At 39.6% G+C, this 23,130-nt stretch overlaps 1 protein-coding gene across 2 annotated transcripts in view; it reads left to right on the top strand.

Moving 5' to 3' along the window:
* The first annotated feature begins 4,877 nt into the window (after nt 1-4,877).
* PFDN1 (prefoldin subunit 1) overlaps nt 4,878-23,130 on the top strand; it is a 60,568-nt gene continuing 42,315 nt past the window's right edge. For both annotated transcript variants that reach the window (XR_013827546.1, XM_079916463.1), the window contains exons 1-2: nt 4,878-4,942; nt 7,494-7,660. Coding sequence is in view for 1 of the 2 variants with exons in the window: in XM_079916463.1 (XP_079772589.1) it covers nt 4,910-4,942; nt 7,494-7,660 (200 nt within the window). In the remaining variant the exon portion in view is untranslated. The remainder of the gene's footprint in view (nt 4,943-7,493; nt 7,661-23,130) is intronic.

The following is a 23,130-nucleotide window of genomic DNA, read 5'->3' as shown; positions in this document are numbered from 1 at the left end:
AAAACCTAGGAGTCTTTTTTTTCCTTCTAAAACAACTTTATTGAGGCATAATTGCATATGATAAACTGAATATATTTAAGTGTACACTTTGATAAATTCCCACCTAGGAAACCATCTTAATAATTAAGATAATAAATATATCCATCACCACAAAAGTTACCTAATGCTCCTTTGTAACCCCTTCTTTCTGCCTCCTCCTTAGTTTCCACCACCCCCAATCTACCTGGCAACAACTGATCTTCTTTCTGTCACTTTAGATTTATTTGCATACTCTAGAACTTTAGACATGGAATCATACAGCATGTTACTCTTTCTCGTCTGGTTTCTTTCACTCAGCATACTTATTTGGAGATTACAAATCATCTTTTAAAAAAATATTTATTTATTTAAGCTGTGCTGGGTCTTAGTTGCGGCACACAGGATCTTTAGTTGTGGCATGCCTGTGGGATCCAGTTCCCTGACCAGGGATTGAATCCAGGCTCCCTGCATTGGGGGCACTGAGCCTTACCCACTGGACAACCAGGGAAGTCCCTACAAATCATCTTTGATTCCTCTCTTTATTTCATGGCCAACCCCCTACCCCCAATCCATTCCTTCATTGAGTTCAGTAACCTCTACCTGAATCCAACTACTTCTGTTTACCTCCATCGTCATCATCCTCACCCAGACCATCGGCATCTGTCTCATGTACTACTGGAGTAGTCTCCTAACTGGTCTCTTTGCTTCAACACTTGCTCCTTCCAATCTATTTTCCACCTAGAACCCACAATGGTCTCCTTAAAATAGAATCATATCAATCTCTTCAGATCATATCAATCCCCTGCTTGAAATTATTCAGTGGCTTCCAATCACACTCAGAATAACATTCTGGGACTTCCCTGATGGCACAGTGGTTAAGAATCTGCCTGCCAATGCAGAGGACCCGGGTTTAAGCCCTGGTCCGGGAAGATCCCACATGCCGTGGAGCAAGTAAGCCCATGCGCCACGACTACTGAGCCTGCGCTCTAGAGCCTGTGAGCCACAACTACTGAGCCCATGAACCACAACTACTGAAGCCCGTGTGCCTAGAGCCCGTGCTCCGCAACAAGAGAAGCCACTGTAATGAGAAGCCCACGCACTGCAATGAAGAGTAGCCCCCACTCGACACAACTAGAGAAAGCCTGCGTGCAGCAACGAAGACTCAACGCAGCCCAAAAAAAAAAAAAAAAAAAGAATACCAATGGTTTTCTACCATTCTCCCCATCCAGCCACACTGATGTCTTCCTTTTGTTCTTCAAATATGCCAAGCCTGCTCCCATCCTAAACCCTTTGCTCTTGCTGTTCCTTCTGTCTGGAATGCTCTTTCCCCAGCTCTTTGCATAGCTGTCTAATTCTTATTTTTCAGGTCTCATCTCAAATGTATGGCCTTCCAGAGAGCTTCCCACATCTAAGGGGCCTCCACCCAGTCAGTCTCTAACCACATTGCTATTTTCTTCTTAATAATACTTATTAATATATGAAGTTATTTGTTTGCATGTTTTTAAAAAATAGATTTGTTTATTCTAGCTATTGGAACATACAATCTTTTTTTAAAAAAATATTTATTTATTTATTTGGCTGCGCTGGGTCTTAGTTGTAGCACGCGGGATCTTTGTTGCCGTGTGAGGGATCTTTGTCTTTAATTGTGGCATGTGGGATCTAGTTCCCTGAGCAGGGATCGCACCTGGGCCCCCTGTATTGGGAAAGCAGAGTCTTAGCCACTGGACCACCAGGGAAGTCCCTGCATGTTTATTGTTTGTCTTTCCCCACTGGAATGTGTGCTCCATGAGGTCAGGGAATTTGTCTCTTGTTAATTGTTATATCCCAAGGCCCTAGATTAGTGCCTAACAGATGTTCAATAAATATTCGTTGAATGAATAAGTAAGTGTATTGTGCATGGATTAGCAGAGCCGAAGGGTAATAGAGGATCACCTTTTAAATTCCACCACTGTGGACTGTTTGAACCTCAGAAGGAGTATATCCCTGTAGTAGTGAAGCTTTCAGCGTGAAGTCTGTTCTTGTTTTTTTTTTCTTTTTAAATAAAAATAATAGAAGCAAGCACAGAGCGGTTATTCTCCAGGCAAGTGTCCAAGGACTGCAGACTCTTTAGGGCTTTCATAGACAGTCTTTTCCTGCCATTTTAGAAGCTCTGGAGAGAGAAAGGAAATATTTATTTTGAAGGCCCAAATAAAAAGGACATATAGAAACATATTACAGGGACTTCCCTGGTGGCACAGTGGTTAAGACTCCGTGCTCTCAATGCAGGGGGCCCTGGTTTGATACCTGGCCAGGGAACTAGATTCCACATGCATGCTGCAACTAAGGAGCCCACGTGTCGCAACTAAGGAGCCTGCCTGCCACGACTAGGACCCGGCACAACCAAGTAAATAAATAAATAAATATTAAAAAAAAAAAAGGAAACATATTACAGTGGCTGCCAGTCTATAAATGTATAACACATTCTGCCAACTTTATGCTCAGGGCAAAGTTTATTTTTTGCTAAATTTGCTTCACTTATGTGGTGTCAAGAATCACCCTAAAAATTGGTCTGGAACTCATGTCTCTCACAGGGCTCTGGTAGAAGTGAATGTGGAAGAATTCCCTGGTGGTCCAGTGGTTAGAACTTGGCGCTTTCACTGCTGAGGGCCCGGGTTCAATCCCCGGTCAGGGAACTAAAATCCCACAAGGTGCACGGCGCAGCCAAAAAAAAAGAAAAAAAGAAGTGAATGTGAGATGTTTCCATCGTCCAGGACATGCTAGACACTGAAGATAGGAACTTAATCAAAAACTTAAGAGTCAAATGAGAAAATCAAGTCTCATAAGAAAGACTAGCAGACGCCCCCAGTGGAAGAATTCACACCCAAAAAACTTCAGGTGATAAAACATTGTAAAGAAACTTAAAAATAATTATGTTCATTATGTTCTAATTATTTTCACTTAGGCAAGAACATATCACTGCATATCATTATGAAAAAGAAAAGAACATGTAGATTTGAAAGAAGAATAAATACATTTTTTCATTTTCTTAATGTGGTAAAATATACATAATATAACATCTACTATTGTAATCATTTTTAAGTGTACAGTTCAGTGGTATTAAAAACATTCATAATGCTGTGTTACCCTCACCACTTTCCATCTCCAGAGCTCTTTTCATCTTGTAAAACTGAAACTCTATACCTATTAAACAAGAATTCCCCTTACTGTCCCTTCCCCCTGGCCCCTGGCAACACCATTCTACTTTCTGTCTTTATGATTTTGACAACTCTAAGTCCCTCATATAAATAGTATCATACAGTATTTTGTCTTTTTTGTGACTGGTTTATTTCACTTAGCGTACTGTCCTCAAGGTTCATCTGTGTTGTAGCATTAGAATTCTAAGTAGAATTAGAATTTCATTCCTTTTAAAGGCTGAATGCTATTCCATTTTATGTATATACCAGCGGTCCCCAACATTTTTGGCACCAGGGACCGGTTTCATGGAAGACAATTTTTCCATGGACTAGGTGGGGTGGGGTGGGGGGATAGTTCAGGCAGTCATGTGAGTGATGGGGAGAGGCAGATGAAGCTTTGCTTGGACCTCGGCTCGGGGGCTGGGGACCCCTGGTATATACCACATTTTGTTTATACATTCATTCACTGATGGACACTTGGATTGCTAGTAAGTCTAATACGAAAAAAAATTTGTTTAAGATAGAAAGAGCCTTGAAAAAGGAATAGATGTAGTCTTGAGAGTCTGAGGAGAGATTATTTATGGTCTGTGTGATGTGATGTAAAAAATAAAAAGATACATAAAGGAGGATGTGGCCCGTTTGAAAGACAAACACAACAATGGTAACTACATGAACTTAACTACAACTATTTATCGTGTACCTACTGTGTGCATTGTGTTATGCTCGGAGCTTTTCATCCTGATCTTATTTATTCCTCAGAATAACCCTGTTAGGGTTATTCTCATATTAAATGAGGAGACAAACTCTATTGCTATACAACTAGTATATGGAACCAGACATACCTAGGCTCAAGGTAGACCAAACCTTGAATACAGATCTGTCTAGTTCCAAATTCCCTGCCCTTTCTTCTCCCCCACAGATTTTTAGAGTAGGTAAGACATATATTTCTTTCATGTCCAGAAGTCCAATTACTAGTTACTCTTTTGGTTCAAATGACAGGTACTTTATAGCAGATTCTCAAAATGTGGTTTGCAGACCACTTGCACCAGGTCATAAGGGGAGTTTGCAAAAGTGCAAATTTCTGGGCCCCATAGCAAAAATTCTAAGTAATTAAGTTTGGGATGAGGATCAGAGAATCTGCTTTTTTTTTTTTTTTTTAAACAAACTAATGTGGCCTCTCGTGAGAACCACTATGTCTAGAAGGTCTTCCAGGAGCGTTCAGTAGAAATAAGTTCTTTGGGAGAACACTTCAACTAAGCCTTCTGGTCTTCTCCACACTGCCATGCCTGAAGCTCAGGCTGATTCTCTCAGGCTGACTCTCTCATGCCAATTCTCTCATGCCTGACAGCACAGGGACTCGCCGAAGGCATGAATGACTTAAGAGGTTTTGGCCTAATCTACATACATCTCAATTTAGCAGCACAAATTAAGCTATTTGTCAAAATGCTTAAAACCATACACGAAATCTGCGCGTTGTGCTGTGTTTGGAAGAATGTGGAGAAACAGGGCAGGCCTATAGGTCACGTGGGGAAGATGTACTCTGAATCGGAATCCTGTATATTTCGGGGGTTGCCAGTGCTGGAGAATGTTGGAAAACCGAGCAGCCAGACTCATGCGCAGGCGCAGAAGGGAGGGGGGAAATCAAACCGTCAAGGAGCGCCCTTCCCCCATCCTCTTTCCGGCCTTCTCCCACTGCGCAGGCGCAGGAGTGAAGCAAGATGGCGGCCCCCGTGGATTTGGAGTTGAAGAAGGTAAAAGAGGGTCTTGAGCAGGCAGAGACTTTTTCTTTGGAAGCTAAGGGGACTGTGGACAAGAATATCGAGTGAGACTCGAGTTCTGCGGAAGGCTCCAGGGAAATGGGGAATGGTTTCGCAGAGTCCTAAGGCGGGACAGGCTCTCTTTAGGCTGGAGTCGGGGGCGAGCTGCTCTTTGCTGGGTAAGAGCCGGTTGCGCTGGGCCTGGTTAAGTCTGACGGGCCGATAGCTCTTCTGTTCCCTAGTTCCGAGTTCCAGAGACCTTTCGTTGAGCTTGGAGTTTTCAGTTCCATAGTGAGGCCTGAAGTGAGCGTTTCCAGCTGGAGCCCTTTGAGACGGCTGCCCGAGCTGAGGCATCTAATTCTGCATTCTAATTTGCTTTGAAAAAATCCAAGTCCAACCTGTGTTTTTAGGCCACATCTTCAATCCCATACCTTGTAAGGTCGCTACATATAGTTCAGTTAGGTATTCTCATAGCAGTGTTCATCTTAGGGCTTTGGTCTTAGCTCCCCCGCCCGCCCCCGTTTTTATTTAAAGACTTGTCAAAAATGAAACAAAGTTTTCCAGACAAAATCGGTATCAGAAGGAATTGGTTTTCTCTTTTCAAACAATTGCCTATAAATGTGTTGTTACTCAGGAACGTTTTCGCAGCTTAAAGAGTTGTCGGGATTCCTAGACTTTACCTACTTTAAACCTATATTTTTCTAGAAAAGGAAACAGTTTCAGAAAAGACTCAGACCAAGGTTGGGACTAGAATCCAGTATTCTCTGCCTTACTTCCCACCTTTTGACCATTAGTTTTGGTTCGTTAGAAGAGCAAATTTTACTTAAGGCTGTCTCCTGGTCAACCTCTGCATAAGAAATAGGACAGCTGAAATAGCTTTTCCACCTAATAAATGAAGCTGCGTATTATTGCTCTGAGGATTTATGTGTGTGTGTCTTGCTTCTTGTTTGAAACTTGTACCTTTAGTCCTTATGTGGTCTCTAGTGCTGTAATATCTTAGCATTAACAATATGCCAGCTTCCTTAGCAAACTGTGTCTTAAAGTGTTATAAAAGTTCACCTTTTTTTTCTGTTAAAAGTTCAAATTTAAGTTAGGGTTTAGTGAAAGAGCTAACAATAGAGTACAGCTGTGAATGGACTTACCACTCAGTATTATTTGAATTTGTTGCTAGGAAACCTGTGGACAGTGAATGCAAACTAAGGAAATGATTACAGACTTAAATTGGGTAGTTTTGACAACCAATGAAATTAATTGAAAAAGAAACATGTTTAAAGGTCTTCTAATATCTTTATAAGGTTTTTTTTTTTGGCGGGGGCCGGGGGGTGGGGGCGCGGCAGGTGGAGACTAGTAGGAAACTTTAGGCACTTCCTCTCCCCCCGAAATGAATCTTTTGAAACCTTACTAGTCGGCGAGAACAAAGTGAGAATAAAAATTAAGTAGTAGCTTTTGCTGTGTATTGCAGCCGCAAATGTTATTATTAAGGCATAAATTTGAGAGCATGTGAAAGTCATTCTAGGCACTTCATGAGTATCCAAGAAACGTTTATCTTTGAGTAAGGGTACTCAAGTGTCAAATTTGGCTTGGTATGTGCGTATGAAGATCATGATGCAATTCTTCTAACAATGTTTTGAAATTCTTGTTTTTCTCTTAAAATATTCATTTTCTGAATATTACTGTAGATAGTAGAGTAGAAAGATTCCTGAACTAGAGGTCAGAAGAAATGGATTTAAGTACTTGCTTTTCCACTTAGTAGTTGTTCAGCCCTGTGCAAGTCATTTATATCTCTTTAAAACATTTAGTTAATTTGTAAACTGTGGTGGTGAAACTGCCATCCCTAACTCAGGATTATTGAAAAGAGTAAATGAGACCTTTATTATACCTGTCAGTATTCTCATATTAATATTCACATGTTAATATTTCAAACAAATGTGGGAAAGTACTTTACACCTAGTTGTGTAATACAGATGTAGTGAGTTGTTACATTTATGTTTCTTGTTTTGGATCTCTGGGTTTCATCCTGTGACTTGCATTTAGTGCTTTTATTACTCCTCGGATACTTGCTACTTGATATGGTTATTATTTACCCTTGTTCTGCTTCAAATAGGTTGCATCTTCTGAGGACTGAGTAAATTCAGTACAGTTGACCCTTGAACAACACTGGTTTGAACTGCGGGGATCCAGTTGTATGCAGATTTTTAAAAATAGAAAATACTAGAGTACTACACGATGTGTAGTTGGTTGAATCCACTCGGTAGAACCAAGGATACAGAGGAACTGCTGTATAGGAACTGCCACCTATAAATTATACTTGGATTTTCAACTGCACGGAGGGTCAGTGCCCCTAATCACCGAATTGTTCAAGAGTCAAATGTATTTAGCATAGTGGCTTGATTGTTTACAATTATATTGATTTTTATTGATGTTTGCTGTGGTAAATTTCACAGCTTTGTCTCTGGTTAGCAGGCTTTATTTTAATATATTTAGATTTGACTTAAATGTTTCCTGTAAAATGTTGCACCTACTAAATCATGGACTTATTTTTTAGGCCTTCACAGAGCTTCAAGCCAAAGTGATTGACACTCAACAGAAGGTGAAGCTTGCAGACATACAGATTGAACAGCTAAACAGAACGAAAAAGCATGCACATCTTACAGATACAGAGATTATGACTTTGGTAGATGAGACTAACATGTATGAAGGTGTAGGAAGAATGTAAGTAAAGTATATCCTTAAGGGGATTATCTTCAAAGAGGTTTGTCTGAATTAAATCATAGAATTTGTTCACTTTACAACTTGCGTTAAAGTATCATAGTAGCTTTAAAGATCACCTAGTAAAATATCTTCTTTTTTTGAAAAATGAGAAACTGAACTCCAGATAAATGTGTTTAATTTTAAACTGTGAAGTACATTTTAAAAATATTTATTCCCTGTTCTTCTCTCCATGCTTAGGTACTTAAGTGTGTAACTTCAATGATAAAGATATGATTTGTTGTGAAAAGATGTTTATAGTAGTTTCATGTGTGAAGATTTATTTAAGTAGTTGTAGTTTTAACTTCCCCTTCCCTACCTAGTTATTAGTAGTCACACAAATCATAAATCTTTTAGATGTCTGATCAGGTTGTAAAATAAAAGTAAACATTCAGTTGTGATTTAAATATACTCATTCTGTCGAACATGAGAAATCTAGTAAATCAACTTACCTTTTGTTTGTTCTAATTATTATATATGATTAACCTCCTACACTTCATTTTTTTTCTTTTAAAAAAATACATTACCCTTCTGAGAGAGAATAGATCTGCTTCATGTTCTCTAAGCAGTAAATAGGAATGGAAAACCCCTTAACTACAGGTCACATTCCATTACACTGAGCTAAAGGGAGACTAATTTTTTTTTTTTTTTTTTTAGGTGGGGGAGGTACAGGAGGAGGGTTTTTCTGGAATTTGGTCTCTGATTATTACTTAGTAAGTGGACCATTACTTAAGTTTGGAGCTCTTTTAGTTGGAAAGGAATTTGACCTCAGTCTAGGATGACTTGTTTTGTGATTGATTTGAAGGAAGCATGGCATGTGTAACATTTAGTGATGACTTTAGAATGACATCATGAGAAATAGACCCTGCTCATGACTAGCTAATCCATATCTTTCTGGAAAAGAGATTGATTATGACAAACTGTTCTTCTGATTTGCTTTCTCAGAATAAACAATACACCACAAATAAATTTTATTGCTGGAGTTCATGTTTTTCATTTTAGCTTGTTTTAAAAGGAAGATAATCCCAATTTGAGAGTTTGTTACTGGGACACAAAAGAATTGGGATGAGAACAAAGTAGAACCCTTGAATATGTGTCTATGTAGTATGAAGTGCATTGTTGGCATTCACTACAGGATAATTTTATCTTTAGTTTGAATATCCTTAGGTCTTAAAACAGTAATGCTAGCTTTTCGAGCATGCTTGTTGATATGTTGCACCTGGATTTCATTAGCCTTTGTTTGCAACAGCTAAAGAATTTCTTTTTCCAAAACAGAAAAACTTTTCTCTTTGGCCTTTTGATCTACAGTGAAGTTCTAATTTTTAATTAGAATACTTTCATTTATTAAACATTCTGCAGAAATGATAGGAAGTTGCTTTTTTTGCATACTGCCCGAAGTGCTACATATGGGTTGTATTCACAAAGAATTTTAGAGTTTAAAGGCTGAGATACGGTTTTAAATTTGACTTTTGTGCTTTCTGCCTCTCGCTGGGATTTGTAGGGGCATGTAAGGTAAGTAGTGTTGTTGGCTAGAGTATTAGTGCCCTCAGGAAGAAAAGACTTGCTGAGTATTAGTCTGGTCATGAGGATGTTCTCTTTCTTGATGCTAAACCTGAAATATCTATTTCTGAATTTATAGTCTTGAGTAATTTTGAATTGTGATTCACTTCTTTAATTCTAGTGTTTCCCTTAATTTGTCTTTTCTTTTCCTTTTTGAGTATTATTAGGGAATTCTAATTAGAATACTAATTCTTCCCAAACTTGTTTTAAAACCAAGAATTAGGGGCTTCCCTGGTGGCTCAGTGGTTAAGAATCCGCCTGCCAATGTAGGGGTTACAGGTTCGAGCCCGGTCTGGGAAGATCCCACATGCTGTGGAGCAACTAAGCCTGTGTGCCACAACTACTGAGCCTGCGCTCTAGAGCCCGTGAGCCACAACAACTGAGCTGGCATGCCACAACTACTGAAGCCCACGCGCCTAGAGCCCGTGCTCTGCAACAAGAGAAGCTATTGCAGTGAGAAGCCCGCGCACTGCAATGAAGAGTAGCCCCTGCTCGCCTCAACTAGAGAAAAACTGGTGCGCAGCAACGAAGACCCAGTGCAGCCAAAAATAAATAAAGTTATAAAAAAAAAAGGCACCAAGAATTATGAAATCTAAAACATTACATTTTTGTTTTAGAACCTGCAATAGATTTTTGCCATTGCTGAAATTCAGGCCTCATTGTGTCTTGCCTGGACTGAGAAGCTATAGCTTCTTTTTTTTAAAAAATATTTATTTAATTTATTTATTTGGTTGTGCCGGGTCTTAGTTGCGGCAGGCAGGTTCCTTAGTTGCGGTTCAAGGACTCCTTTAGTTATGGCACGTGTGCTTCTTAGTTGCGGCCGGTGGGCTCCTTAGTTACGATATGCAAACTCTCAGTTGCGGCTTGCATGTGGGGTCTAGTTCTCTGACCAGGATTGAACCTGGGCCCCCTGCATTGGGAGCATGGAGTCTTAACCACTGTGCCACCAGGGAAGTCCTGAAGGTATAGCTTCTTGAACTGTTCTTTCTGCCTTTATTCTGTTGGTCCAAAAGCTTTCTTTGCACATCTGCCAGACATCTGCCAGAGTTGATCATGTCATTATTTCTCATAAAATCCTCTGTTCACCCTTGGTTGCCCACGGAATAAAATCTAAACTTGTTAGCCTAGCATTCACTGTCATTCATAATCTGTTCTTAATTTACCCTTCTAGCCTCAAATCCCACCACTTTCTCTTCCCAGGCTGAGGATAGCACATAAATTTCATCTCGTGGACTTGCCTCCTTCCATTGATTTTGAGTTATCTGTTGAGAAGGAGTTTGAGTCTCATGTGGACTTAAACATGCTTTAATTGATCAGTGAGGTCTGTCATGGGCTGAGGGTAGAAAGTAGTAGCACATGTACTCAAAATTGTTATCCCTACCCTTGCCACGTGGGTTTCCTCACGCATGCCATGTTTTTGTGCTTTCTTGATTTTGCTCCTTCTGTCCTTCTTGGCCTGCAGTATCCCACTTTCCCTTGTGAAATTCTCATCTTTCAAGACGTAGCTTATCTTCTCGGAAGATTTTTCCATCTTGCCTGGCAGATTTACTTACACTTTCCTGGAGGATACCAGAGCTTTTGTTCCTCTAGCTAGTAGAGCACGTGGGTGGCAGTATGAGGGTGGGGGGCAGAACTTGATTGAGTTTGAAATGGTCTGGTTTTCCCAACTGGATTGTCAGCTCTGTGAGACCATATACATATTTATCTTTGTTTCCTCAGTTCTCAGTATAATGTCTGGCACAAAATAGGTGTTAAATGCATGTGGATTTGAATTGAATATGATTCGCTCGCCTAAAATAACAGCATTTTCTTTTGGTTCTTTAGAAAGAAAATGTTTAGGAAGTGTCAGAGACTTAAGAATTGGAGTTTATTATGCTTTTAAAATATATAGTTCAATAAAGGTGAAATTTTAAAAGTAACATGCATATATATATATATATATATTTGTTTTCTTTTTTTTTGGCCGTATGCGGGCCTCTCACTGTTGTGGCCTCTCCCGTTGCGGAGCATAGGCTCCGGACGCGCAGGCTGAGCGGCCATGGCTCACGGGCCTAGCTGCTCCACGGCATGTGGGATCCTCCCGGACTGGGGCACGAACCCGCGTCCCCTGCATCGGCAGGCGTACTCTCAACCACTGCGCCACCAGGGAAGCCCTAAAAGTAACATATATTTTGATTAAGGTCAAAGGAATTGTTTCTGACCAAAATTATGTCCTTTGATCTGACAGAATTAATTCTTTATTAAATCTGTTGAGAAGGTTGACAAATTCTACATGTCAACCAGTTGCAGAGATAGTCAGAACTGACAATATAGAAAAACCCAAGCCTCTAGGATTATGCTGAGGGCAGTATAATTTTTGGAGAATAAAAGCTATTCTGTGCAGAATAACATCAATACAATTGTATATTTTACCTTACTCATCCTCACATAGGATGGAAATCAGATTTTTCATTTTAGGGTGTGTATTTAGGTTACCAAGTCATTTCAAGCCCATATGCCTTTCCCAGTCATAAGCATGGAGAAAACTGGTACTGTTAAATACCCCTTATATATGGCTATTTCTGGTTTAAAACAAGGAAAATCAGGCTATGGGGTAAGATGATAAATTGCTATATACTGTAAGCTCTGCATATTCATTGCTCAAAGCTATATTCTATCCAGTCTCTTGGCATGTTGCCAGCACATTTTAGTTCTCTTACTTCATATTCTTTGGAGAGGCTGTTATGTAGCCTGATACTACTACCACCAATTTCTAGTTTTGCTACTTAAGCTGTTTGTGAGCTGACCTCACCATACCGCTTTAAGAACTATGATGAAAGTTACAACTGTGGAATGATCTGTCTGAATAGTTGGAAGTGTTTGTCTTCATCTTTCTAGCATGCAAGGAGGGAACAGATCTCAAATGAATGTTTCTTGTATTTTTTTTTTCATGAATAAGAACCAGCTTGTAATCGTTTATGGGAGTTTTCTTCCTTTTTCCTTTGCATAGTAGAAGATAAGAGTATTTTTAAAAGTTAGAATTACATTTGAAAGAACACATAAATGACATTTAGTCATGCTGGTGTTTGAAAGGCCCATCATCAGAATAAAGGTCAGATTTATTTTTATTAACAATAGGTATGATCCAGACCCTGATTTGATATTAGGTACATTATTCTAATATCCTTGTGCTTGAACATTACATAAATAACATTTCTTCTTTCCAAAAGAGATAAATGAGGCTTTTTATTTTTTTAATATGGGAGGAACTTGAGTAGATTAGCCTTTGAGAAGAATGATTAGTGCCTTTTTAAAACTTGAACCTAACTAAAAATAACTTTGTACCATATTTAAACTAATTTAGAGGTATGCCACCATTCTGTGGATATTTTTTTACATTTAAGGAACTAAGAATGAACAATGGTATAAATCTACCAACTAGATAAGTGTCTAGCAATGCAGAAATTGCTGTTTGGGAGCGGTGTTGCTATTTCTACTTGTTGAAGTAATTTGATGGTTGATCTCTAATGGTTGAAAGATCCAGAAGTATAAAACTTAAGATGAATGTGGCACAGGTAGAAAATGAAAATAGTAGGTACATTTCTGATAGGTAACAAAATTTAAAAAAAATCTAAATAATCGAGCAACTTTTCAGCTAATTAGGATGTAGAAATCTGAACTCTTTGTGACAGTTTGGTTGAACTGCCCTTTGTTTAAAATGTCATGTTGGTTTTGTTGTGATTTTAATTGTTAGTTTGAATGTTGACTTGTAATTTGAATTGTGACATTTAGAAAAGCCAAGATGAAACATTTGCAGTTGCTCTAGGTTTAGTTATGTTAAATATTAATCAAAAGGGGTATAATCATGCTACCTCAAGTTTTGCAACCATTTTACAATTTCATATTGATGTAGAGTTGGTATTCCAGTCAATTCAAGGTCATTTTAATTTTATTTATTTACAATTTTTTAAATTAAAAAAAGTTTTTATTTTATTTATTTTTGGCTGTGTTGGGTCTTTGTTGCTGCACGCGGACTTTCTCTAGTTGCAGCGAGTGGGGGCTACTCTTCATTGCAGTGCTTGGGCTTGTCATTGCGGTGGTTTCTCATTGCTGTGGCTTGTTGTTGCGGAGCACGGGCTCTAGGCGTGCGGGCTTCAGTTGTTGTGGCTTGCGAGCTCTAGAGTGCAGGCTCAGTAGTTGTGGCACACGGGCTTATTTGCTCTGCGGCATGTGGGATCTTCTGGACGAGGGCTCGAACCCTTGTCCCTTGCATTGGCAGGCAGATTCCTAACCACTGCGTCACCAGGGAAGCCCCTCGAGGTAATTTTAAAGCTGAAGATATAGTTGTACTATATTTCATTCCTAATAAACAACAAATCTTGGTGTAGTAAATATTAAGTATTATTGATATTATAGTAATAATGGTTTATATTGTTGTTCTCACTAGAACCAAGTTTAGATATTTTATTTAATGCTTACTGTAGGAGAAAAAAAAATGCAAACTACTTTTGCTGTGAGAGCCACACAGCAAATTCGAATTTATAAGCTCCTTTTACTCTCTTTGAAAGTATTAATCTGTAGTTTACAGTAGAGAAAATGAAGCAAAGATAAAATAATTTTCAAAGGTAGGAAGAAATTTTTTTAGTCATTTTTTTAGATTTATTTTAAAGGAAGAGGAGTTTTGATGTTGAGCTGCTTTTCCTAATAGAATGTGATCCAGCCTTCTTGTATTTTTATACAGAGCCATATAAAGTCATGGTTTTCATTGCTCAGAGTCCTAAGGGGAAAAAAAACAACTTTTCCTGGTGTGCAGGGAAAATGACTTCAGTTTTGTTGATGCTGAGTATGTATATAACCCCAGCTGGGCATAGTCTCCTCTTCCACAGATGTGGTACTCTAGGGAGAGGAGATTTTTGAGTAATATTCTTAATTTCTGTAAGCTGTCAGTGATTTAAAAACTCGGTGTTCGTTATAACTGTGATTACTGCAGTGTAGAATGACATCACTGGTTTTATGGCAGGGGAAGTTAACAAACATTTTGCGTAGGAATTACATAGCCATTTTTCTTTTGCAGAAGAATACTTTTAATAATTCTTTCCCTTCTTGCCCTCCCATGTTCTCCAGAATCCAAACAATCTCACTGAAACACAGGACATTAATTTCGAAAATGTGTCAATTAGGAGTTTATTATAAGAAAAGAAAAAGAAGTCTGTTAAACTTACCTTGGGATGTACAAACATGCTGAAATAAAATTTTTATTAAAAAATTTTTTTTTATTTAATGTGTCTTTGTTGTAGGGTTGCTTAGTTTAGGCTAGAACTTGTTTAAATGTAATTGATTCATTTTGTTACCATTACTTGGAGGAGTTTCCTTGTGCATTTCCTGACATCAAAAGGCCTGACTTTTTTTTTGATTTGCTTTTGTTGCATGAAAGTAACAATCAACACAAGAGGATAGTGCAGTGTATTCCAATTGGTGATAAGCAAGAATTAATGTAGTTAACTGAGGGAAGGGTAAAAAAAATTACTTTGTTGTTCCTATGTAAATAAAAATAAAGATAGCAGTAATCTTGAATTTTGTTACTTTGTCATTGGGGATTTGGGTGCTGTAACTGACTTAACACTGGGTGAATTTCTCTGAAGTGAAAAACAATAAATTTTAAGCTGTACCAAGAATTTTGTGATTTTAGCTGCCACTTATCTCGTAGTGGCAAATTTAGGAACAACTTGCTATCTAATCTGTTTGAGAGAGGACTGACATGTTCATGTCAAGGAACATAGTCTGGGACTTCCATGGTGGTGCAGTGGTTAAGAATCCACCTGCCAATGCAGGGGACCCGGGTTTGAGCCCTGGTCCCGGAAGATCCCACATGCCACAGAGCAGCTGAGCCTGTGTGCCACAACTACTGAGCCTACGCTCTAGAGCCCGTGAGCCACAACTACTGAGCCCACGTGCCTAGAGCCCATGCTCCACAACAAGAGAAGCCCCTGCAATGAGAAGCCCGCGTACCGCAGTGAAGAATAGCCCCCGCTCACTGCAACTAGAGAAAGCCCGCGAGCAGCAATGAAGACTCAACACGGCCAAAGATTAAAAAAAAAAAAAAAAAAAGGAACATAGTCTGCTTAATGAAACACCCAAAAGGAACTCAGAAAAAATATTGACTTAAAAGGTAAGAGTCAGTCCATATACATCAATACACACTTGGTAATGACTTATTGGTATTCTTTTCTTTCTTATTACTTCTATCAGGAATTGCTGTGAATTGCAAATATCCTTTGCCCAGATGGAATAATTAGGATTGTAGTGTGTTGCATGTACCATTAGTGCCTGTGGTTTTGTTTTTGTTTTTTTGGGTTTTTTTGCGGTACGTGGGCATCTCACTGTTGTGGCCTCTCCCATTGCGGAGCACAGGCTCCAGACACGCAGGCTCAGCGGCCATGGCTCACGGCCCCAGCTGCTCCGCGGCATGTGGGATCTTCCCAGACCGGGGCACAAACCTGTGTCCCCTGCATCGGCAGACGGACTCTCAACCACTGCGCCACCAGGGAAGCCTGTGCCTGTGGTTTTGTGAAGAATGTATACCCACTTTAATTTTAGATTTCAGGTTTGAATGGACATGTCTGGGAGAATGTTATCTCATTGTTCTGGCCAGAAACTCTCATTATCAACTCTTGTTCTAAGATCAGTTACCTTGAAATGGACCAGATTACTTGGAAGACACTATCCCTTTGGCTTTGAAGAGGACTAGAATATTCTTATATCAAAATTTGCACAGCAGCAGGAGCCCAGTATTGAAAATGTATCTCTAAATAGATAAGAGCATGACTGCCCTAAGCCAGGCCTTTTACATTGTTTGGCTCAGGGTAAAAAGATTTGGACCACAATATGCATCCTGTATGTGTGTGTCTGAGTCTTTTGCACTTGTGCCAAAATATATTTATATTTCTCTGTGACTTTCTGCTTTTGTACCAAGAGTATTCTGTTTGTGTCCTTCAGTACTCATTGGATAGTAATTTTTTATTACCCATTGGTTCTCATTTATCCAATGTTATATTTTAACCTACTAGGAAAATAAAGATCACATCTTGGAAAAACTTGTAGCATAGCTTGATGCTTATGTGTGGAAATGTTTGGGGTTTGATGAGGCCAGAGTAAAAGTGGTAAACATCAGAGGTGATTATTTACCAGAATGCTTAGAATACCAAGTAGTCACCAAAAATAAATGTCATGTTTAAATAGATTAACATACTACTGTTTCTATTTCAAGAGTAATAGTTTGATTTAAAAATACACAGTGATTTTTAATTAGTACAGATTGAACCTATCAGTATGTGAGTTACTCATCTAGAACAAGGAATGTTTACATGGAATTGGCTTCCTGAAGGGACCATGATTTTTTAAATAATTATAGTGAATTCCCAGTCCTCATCTTATTTGACTTAGAAGCATTTAGTCCAGTTTATCTTTCTTTCCTTGATGCACTTTCTTCCTGTGACTTCCAGGATACCACCTCTTGGTTTTCCTCCTATTTCACTGGCCATTCCTTCTCAGTTTCCTTTACTGGTTCCTTTTCTTTCCTGTTTCCAAATATTAGATTGATCTTGGGCTTAGCTCAGCCTTTGGATTTTTTTTCTCTTTTCTTGTATATACTCAGTTTCTTAGTGATCTCATCCAGGCTTATCTCTTTAAATGCTTTTTTATATACTGACAACTGGCAGAGTTTTATCTTAGGTTAGAACCCTTCCTGAACTCCAAGTTGCATATACCCACCTGCCTCCTTTATATCTACATTTGATGGTCTAATAGGCATCTCAAAACTGACTTGACCAAAATAAAATTCTCATTAGTTACAAATTAACCAGTTCCTCCTTCAGTCTTTCTCATTTCAGCAAATGGCTTTTCTTTCTTTCCTTTTTTTTAAAGGCAGTTGGAATGATGGTTGGAGGGAGGGGAACAATTTTAATATTTATTTATTTATTATTTATTTATTTATTTTGGCTATGCCAGCATAGCCAAATGCGGCATGCGGGATCTTCGTTACGGCATGTGGGATCTTTGTTGCGGCATGAGGGATCTTTAGTTTGTGACATGCGAAATTCTTAATTGCGGCATTCATACGGGATCCAGTTCCCCGACCAGGGATCGAACCCGGGCCCCCAGCATTGGGAGCGCGGAGTCTTACCCACTGGACCGCTAGGAAGGTCCCGCAAATGGCTTTTCTATCCTTCCAGCTCTTTCAAATCTTGGAGTCATCCTTTTTTTTTTGGCTGCCTTGGGTATTAGTTGCGGCACGTGGGATCTTTATTGCAGTGCGTGGGCTTCTCTCCAGTTGTGGCTCGTGGCCTCCAGAGTGCATGGGCTCTGTAATTTGTGGCATGCAGTTTCTCTAGATGAGGTGCGAGGGCTCAGTAGTTGCAGCGCGTGGGCTTAGTTGCCCCATGGCATGTGGGATTTTAGTTCCCTGACCAGGGATCAAACCCATGTCCCCTGCGTTGGAAGGTGGATTCTTTACCACTGGACCACTGGGGAAGTCCCTTGGAGTCATCCTTGACTCCTCTCTTTCAGTCTTACATTCAGTCCATTAGCAAAGACTCCATCTTTAAATTTTGCCCAGAATCTGAACATTACTTGTTACCACCCTGGTCTAAACTATCATTGGATTGCAGTTGCCTCCTAACTGGGCTCCCTGCTTATATCCTTACACTTTATAGCTGTCCTCAACTGAGCAGACAGAGTGACTCTTTTAAAACAAAATTCAGATCACTCTAGTCAGAATCTTCAGATGACTTTTAAATTTTATCAGTGAAAAAGACAAGGGCTTTTGTATTTTCTGGTTTTTCTGAATGAAGCCACCTTCTTCCAGATGTCTGTATGGCTTATACCTTCTCTTCCTTCTGGTCTTTACTAAATAGGCATTGAGGCCTTTCGTGACCACCCTATTTATTTATTTACTAATATATTAAAATCTTTTTTTATTGGAGTATAGTTGATTTACAATGTTGTGTTACTTTCTGCTGTACAAAAAAGTGAATCAGTTATACATATATCCACTCTTTTATGACTACCTTATTCATTTTATTTATTTATTTTAAATTTATTTATTTATGTATTTATTATTGGCTGTGTTGGGTCTTCGTTGCTGCACATGGGCTTTTTCTCTAGTTGTGGCGAGTGGGGGCTACTCCTCTTTGCGGTGTGCAGGCTTTTCATTGCGGTGGCTTCTCGTTGCAGAGCATGGGCTCTAGGTGCGTGGGCTTCAGTAGTTGTGGCATGTGGGCTCAGTAGTTGTGGCTCGCAGGCTCTAGAGCACAGGCTCAGTAGTTGTGGCGCACGGGCTTAGTTGCTCCATGGCATGTGGAATCTTCCTGGACCAGGGCTCGAACCTTTGTCCCCTGCATTAGCAGGCGGATTCTTAACCACTGTGCCACCAGGGAAGCCCTGTTTATATTTTTATCATTTAAATTTTATTTATTTTTCTATACAGCAGGTTCTTATTAGTTATCTATTTTATACATATTAATGTATATATGTCAATCCCAATCTCCCAATTCATCTCACCACCACCATCCCCCCTGCCACTTTCCCCCTTTGGTGTCCATACGTTTGTTTTCTACATCTGTGTCTCTATTTCTGCCCTACAAACTGGTTCATCTGTACCATTTTTCTACATTCCACATATATGCATTAATATATGATATTTTTCTCTTTCTGACTTACTCTGTATGACAGTCTCTAGATCCATCCACATCTCTACAAATGACCCAATTTGTTCCTTTTTATGGCTGAGTAATATTCCATTTTATATATGTACCACATCTTCTTTCTCCATTTGTCTGTTGATGGGCATTTAGGTTGCTTCCATGACCTGGCTATTGTAAATAGTGCTGCAATGAACATTAGGGTACATGTGTCTTTTTTTTTTTTTTTTTTTGGTGGTACGCAGGCCTCTCACTGTTGCAGCCTCTCCTGTTGCAGAGCACAGGCTCCGGACACGCATGCTCGGCGGCCATGGCTCACGGGCCCAGCCGCTCCGAGGCCTGTGGGATTTTCCTGGACTGGGGCACGAACCTGCATCCCCTGCATCGGCAGGTGGACTCTCAACCACTGCGCCACCAGGGAAGCCCACGTGTGTCTTTTTGAATTATGGTTTTCTCTGGCTATATGCCCAGTAATGGGATTGCTGGGTATGACCATCCTATTTAAAAGTAGTATATACATACTTCCACCTCCCATCTACTTGCCTCTTGTATGCTCTGTTTTTTGGCTTTACTTTTCTCCTGGCACGTATAACCATCTGGCCTACTATAGTACTAATTATGTATCTTTCTTAAGTCAGCTTTATTGAGCTATAACTTATATATAGTAACATGCATTCATTCTAAGAGTAGAGTTGGATGAGTTTTGACAAATGTAACCACCTCTCCAATCATGATATAGAACATTTTCATCACTCTAAAATGTTCCTTATTGCTTTTTCCAAGTCAGTCCTCCACTCCCCCAGATCCTGCTCTAGGCAACTGATAATCAGATTTGTCACTGTAGATTAATTTTGTCTATTTTAGAACTTTATATGGAATATATAAATAGAATCATTATCATATGTACTCCTTTTGTGGCTTTTTTCATTAAGCATAGTACTTCCACGATTTATCCATGCTGTGCATATCAGTCCTCCTCAGGGACTGTATATTGGGCTTTAACTCCACTTCTTTAAGTACTCTTGCCTCTGCCCTCCTCTCTGTGTTTGCCAGCTTCATCTTCAGATTGGTTGCAGGAGTTCCAAGGATTTCATTCAGATGTGACAACATCCAGAGTTAGAAAGTATCATGTGTTTTGTGTCACTTCTGTGGGAGCAAAGAAATCTTTCCCAGAAGTCTTCAAAAGGACCACCTCTCACATTTCATGACAAGAACTGAGCTACATGCTTGGCTTAAATCTTGGGGTATGGAACTGCCATGAATGGGTAAGACCAATCAAGATTTACCACAGGATTCACCTCCCTGAGTCTCTTGACAGTGCAGGCTACCCAAACAAAACTGGGGCTCTGTCAACAAAGTAAGAGGAGCAGATACTGGGTAGCCAACCAATAGCGTCTGCTAAAATCATCAAAAACAATCATTGGAGTGACCAACAGTTCAGGGCTAGCTACATGAAAACTGGGTAAAATATTTAAGATGAATTACGGAATTTAATCAGGGAGTACAGGTAGGAAGCTCTTGAAGTAATTCAGGAGTATAGTAATAAGGGCAGAAGGTAAAGTGGCAGAAGTGGGATGGAGAGGAAGGAGGGTGAGTATGAAAGAAAGTAATGAGCCTTAGAGATAAATTGGGAATATGGGGACACAGAATAGCTGCAGGTTTGAGACTTAGGTGAGTGGGCAAGTGGTGATATCACTGATAGAGACTGAAATTGAAATGGGGAAACTGTAGGGAATGTTGGTATGGGTAGAAAAAGTGAGTTTAATTTGGGACATGTTGAATTTGAGGAGATGTGGAACATACAAGTAGAAATGACCATTAGATGATAGTGTAGGTGATAGGGGTTGATAATATTTTGAGAGTCATTAGCCAGGTTGAAGCCTTGAAAATAAATGAGTTCTCAGAGGGACTTTGGGTACAAATAGCTTAGCCTAGAGCCTGCATAATGCTTGTAATATCGGTACTGGAAGAGAAGAGGAAGGAGGGTTTATGGATATAGGAGTTGATGAGGGGAACATGAATAGTATTGTACTAAGATGCAGCAGAATCACTCAGAGTTTATATTTGAACATTGCTGTGTTCCATAGATTTGTTTCAGGTTGTCTCCTGTACCCTTTTAACATGTCCCCAACCTGTTTGTTTGCTTTAATTAGTAGACTTTCTTTTTTAGAGCATAAGTTGTAGGTTTACAAGAAAATTGAGCAGAAAGTACAAAGAGCTCTCACATTCCCCCTCCCCAGTTTCTTCCTCTTTTTATATCTTGCATTTGTGTAGTATATTTGTTACAATTGAAGGAATATTTATACATCACGGTTAACTAAGGTCCGTAGTTTATATTAGGATTCACTTTTTGTACAGTTCTATGGGTTTTGACAAATGTATAATGTTTTGTATCTGCCATTACTTTATCATACAGAACAGTTTCACTGTCTCCCAAATCCTCTATGCTCCACATATTCATCCTTCCCTCCTCAAACCCCTCATCTTTTTATTTCTCTATAGTTCAGCCTTTTCTAGAATGTCATATGTTTGAAATCATACAGAGTAAAAGAGCATTTTTCATTACTTGCTTCTTTCACTTAACAATATGCATTTAAGTTTCCTCCATGTCTTTTCATGTCCTTTCATGGCTTGATAGCTCATTTCTTTTTTTTTTTTTTCCGGCTGCGTTGGGTCTTTGTTGCTGTGCATGGGCTTTCTCTAGTTGCGGCGAGCACGGGCTACTCTTCGTTGCAGCGCATGGGTTTCTCATTGTGTTAGCTTCTCTTGGTGCGCTGCACGAGCTCTAGGCGCAGGGGCTTCAGTAGTGGCAGCACATGGGCTTGGTAGTTGTGGCATGTGGGCTCTGGGGCGCACAGGCTTCAGTATTTGTGTGTGGGCTTAGTTGCTTTGTGGCCTGTGGGATCTTCCCGGACACGGGTTTGATCCCGTGTCCCCTGCATTGGCAGGCAGATTCTTAACCACTGAGCCACCAGGCAAGTCCCTTTTTAAATTAATTAATTTATTTTTTGGCCAAGCTGCACGTCGTGTGGGTCTTCGTTCCCCAACCAGAGATTGAAACCGCGTCCCCTGCATTGGAAGCACAGAGTCTTAACCACTGGACCACCAGGGAAGTCCCAGCTCATTTCTTTTTTTAAAAAAAAATTAATTAATTTATTGGCTGCATTAGGTCTTCGTTGCTGTGCGTGGGCTTTCTCTAGTTGCAGTGAGCGGGGGCCACTCTCTGTTGCGGTGCGCGGGCTTCTCATTGCAGTGGCCTCTCCTTGTGGAGCACAGGCTCTAGGTGTGCGGGCTTCAGTAGTTGTGTCTTGCGGGCTCTGGAGCGCAGGCTCAGCAGTTGTGGCACACGGGCTTAGTTGCTGCGCGGCATGTGGGATCTTCCTGGACCAGGGCTCGAACCCGTGTCCCCTGCATTGGCAGGCGGATTCTTAACCACTGCGCCACCAGGGAAGTCCTCATTTCTTTTTTATTTCCTGTTTTTTTTTCTCGGAGTGCTTTGCCTTGGTAGTTCTATTGCTATGTCTTTGAGTTTGCTTATTTATTTTAAAAATTTTATGGGAGTATAGTTGATTTACAATATTGTGTTTCAGGTGTACAGCAAAGTCATTCAGTTATACATATACATATATTAATTTTTTTTTCAGATTCTTAGGAGCGTTCCTTCCTCTACAATTTTTTGGTATAGTTTCAGAAGGATAGGTGTTAATTCTTCTCTAAATGTTTGATAGAATTCCCCCGTGAAGCCATCTGGTCCTGGACTTTCGTTTGTTGGGAGTTTTTAAATCACAGTTTCAATTTCAGTACTTGTGATTGGTCTGTTCATATTTTCTGTTTCTTCCTGGTTCAGTCTTGGAAGGTTGTACTTTTCTAAAAATGTGTCCATTTCTTCCAAGTTATCTATTTTTTGGCATATATTCAATAATTGTTTGTAGTAGTCTTTTATGATCTTTTGTATTTCTGTGCTTTACCATTTCTAATTTTATTGATTTGAGCCTTCTCCCTTTTTTTCTTGATGAGTCTGGCTAAAGGATTATCAATTTTGTTTATCTTTTCAAAGAACCAGATTTTAGTTTGATTGATCTTTTCTACTGTTTTCTTCGTTTCTATTTCATTTATTTCTGCTCTGATCTTTATGATTTCTTACCTTCTATTAACTTTGGGTTTTGTTTGTTCTTCTTTCTCTGGTTGCTTTAGGTG

The sequence above is a fragment of the Stenella coeruleoalba genome (assembly GCF_951394435.1).
Source record: "Stenella coeruleoalba genome assembly, chromosome: 3".
NCBI classification, from domain to species: Eukaryota; Metazoa; Chordata; class Mammalia; order Artiodactyla; family Delphinidae; genus Stenella; species Stenella coeruleoalba.
The sequence above is the reverse complement of the archived record's forward strand: the minus strand, read 5'-3'. Positions and strand labels throughout refer to the sequence as shown.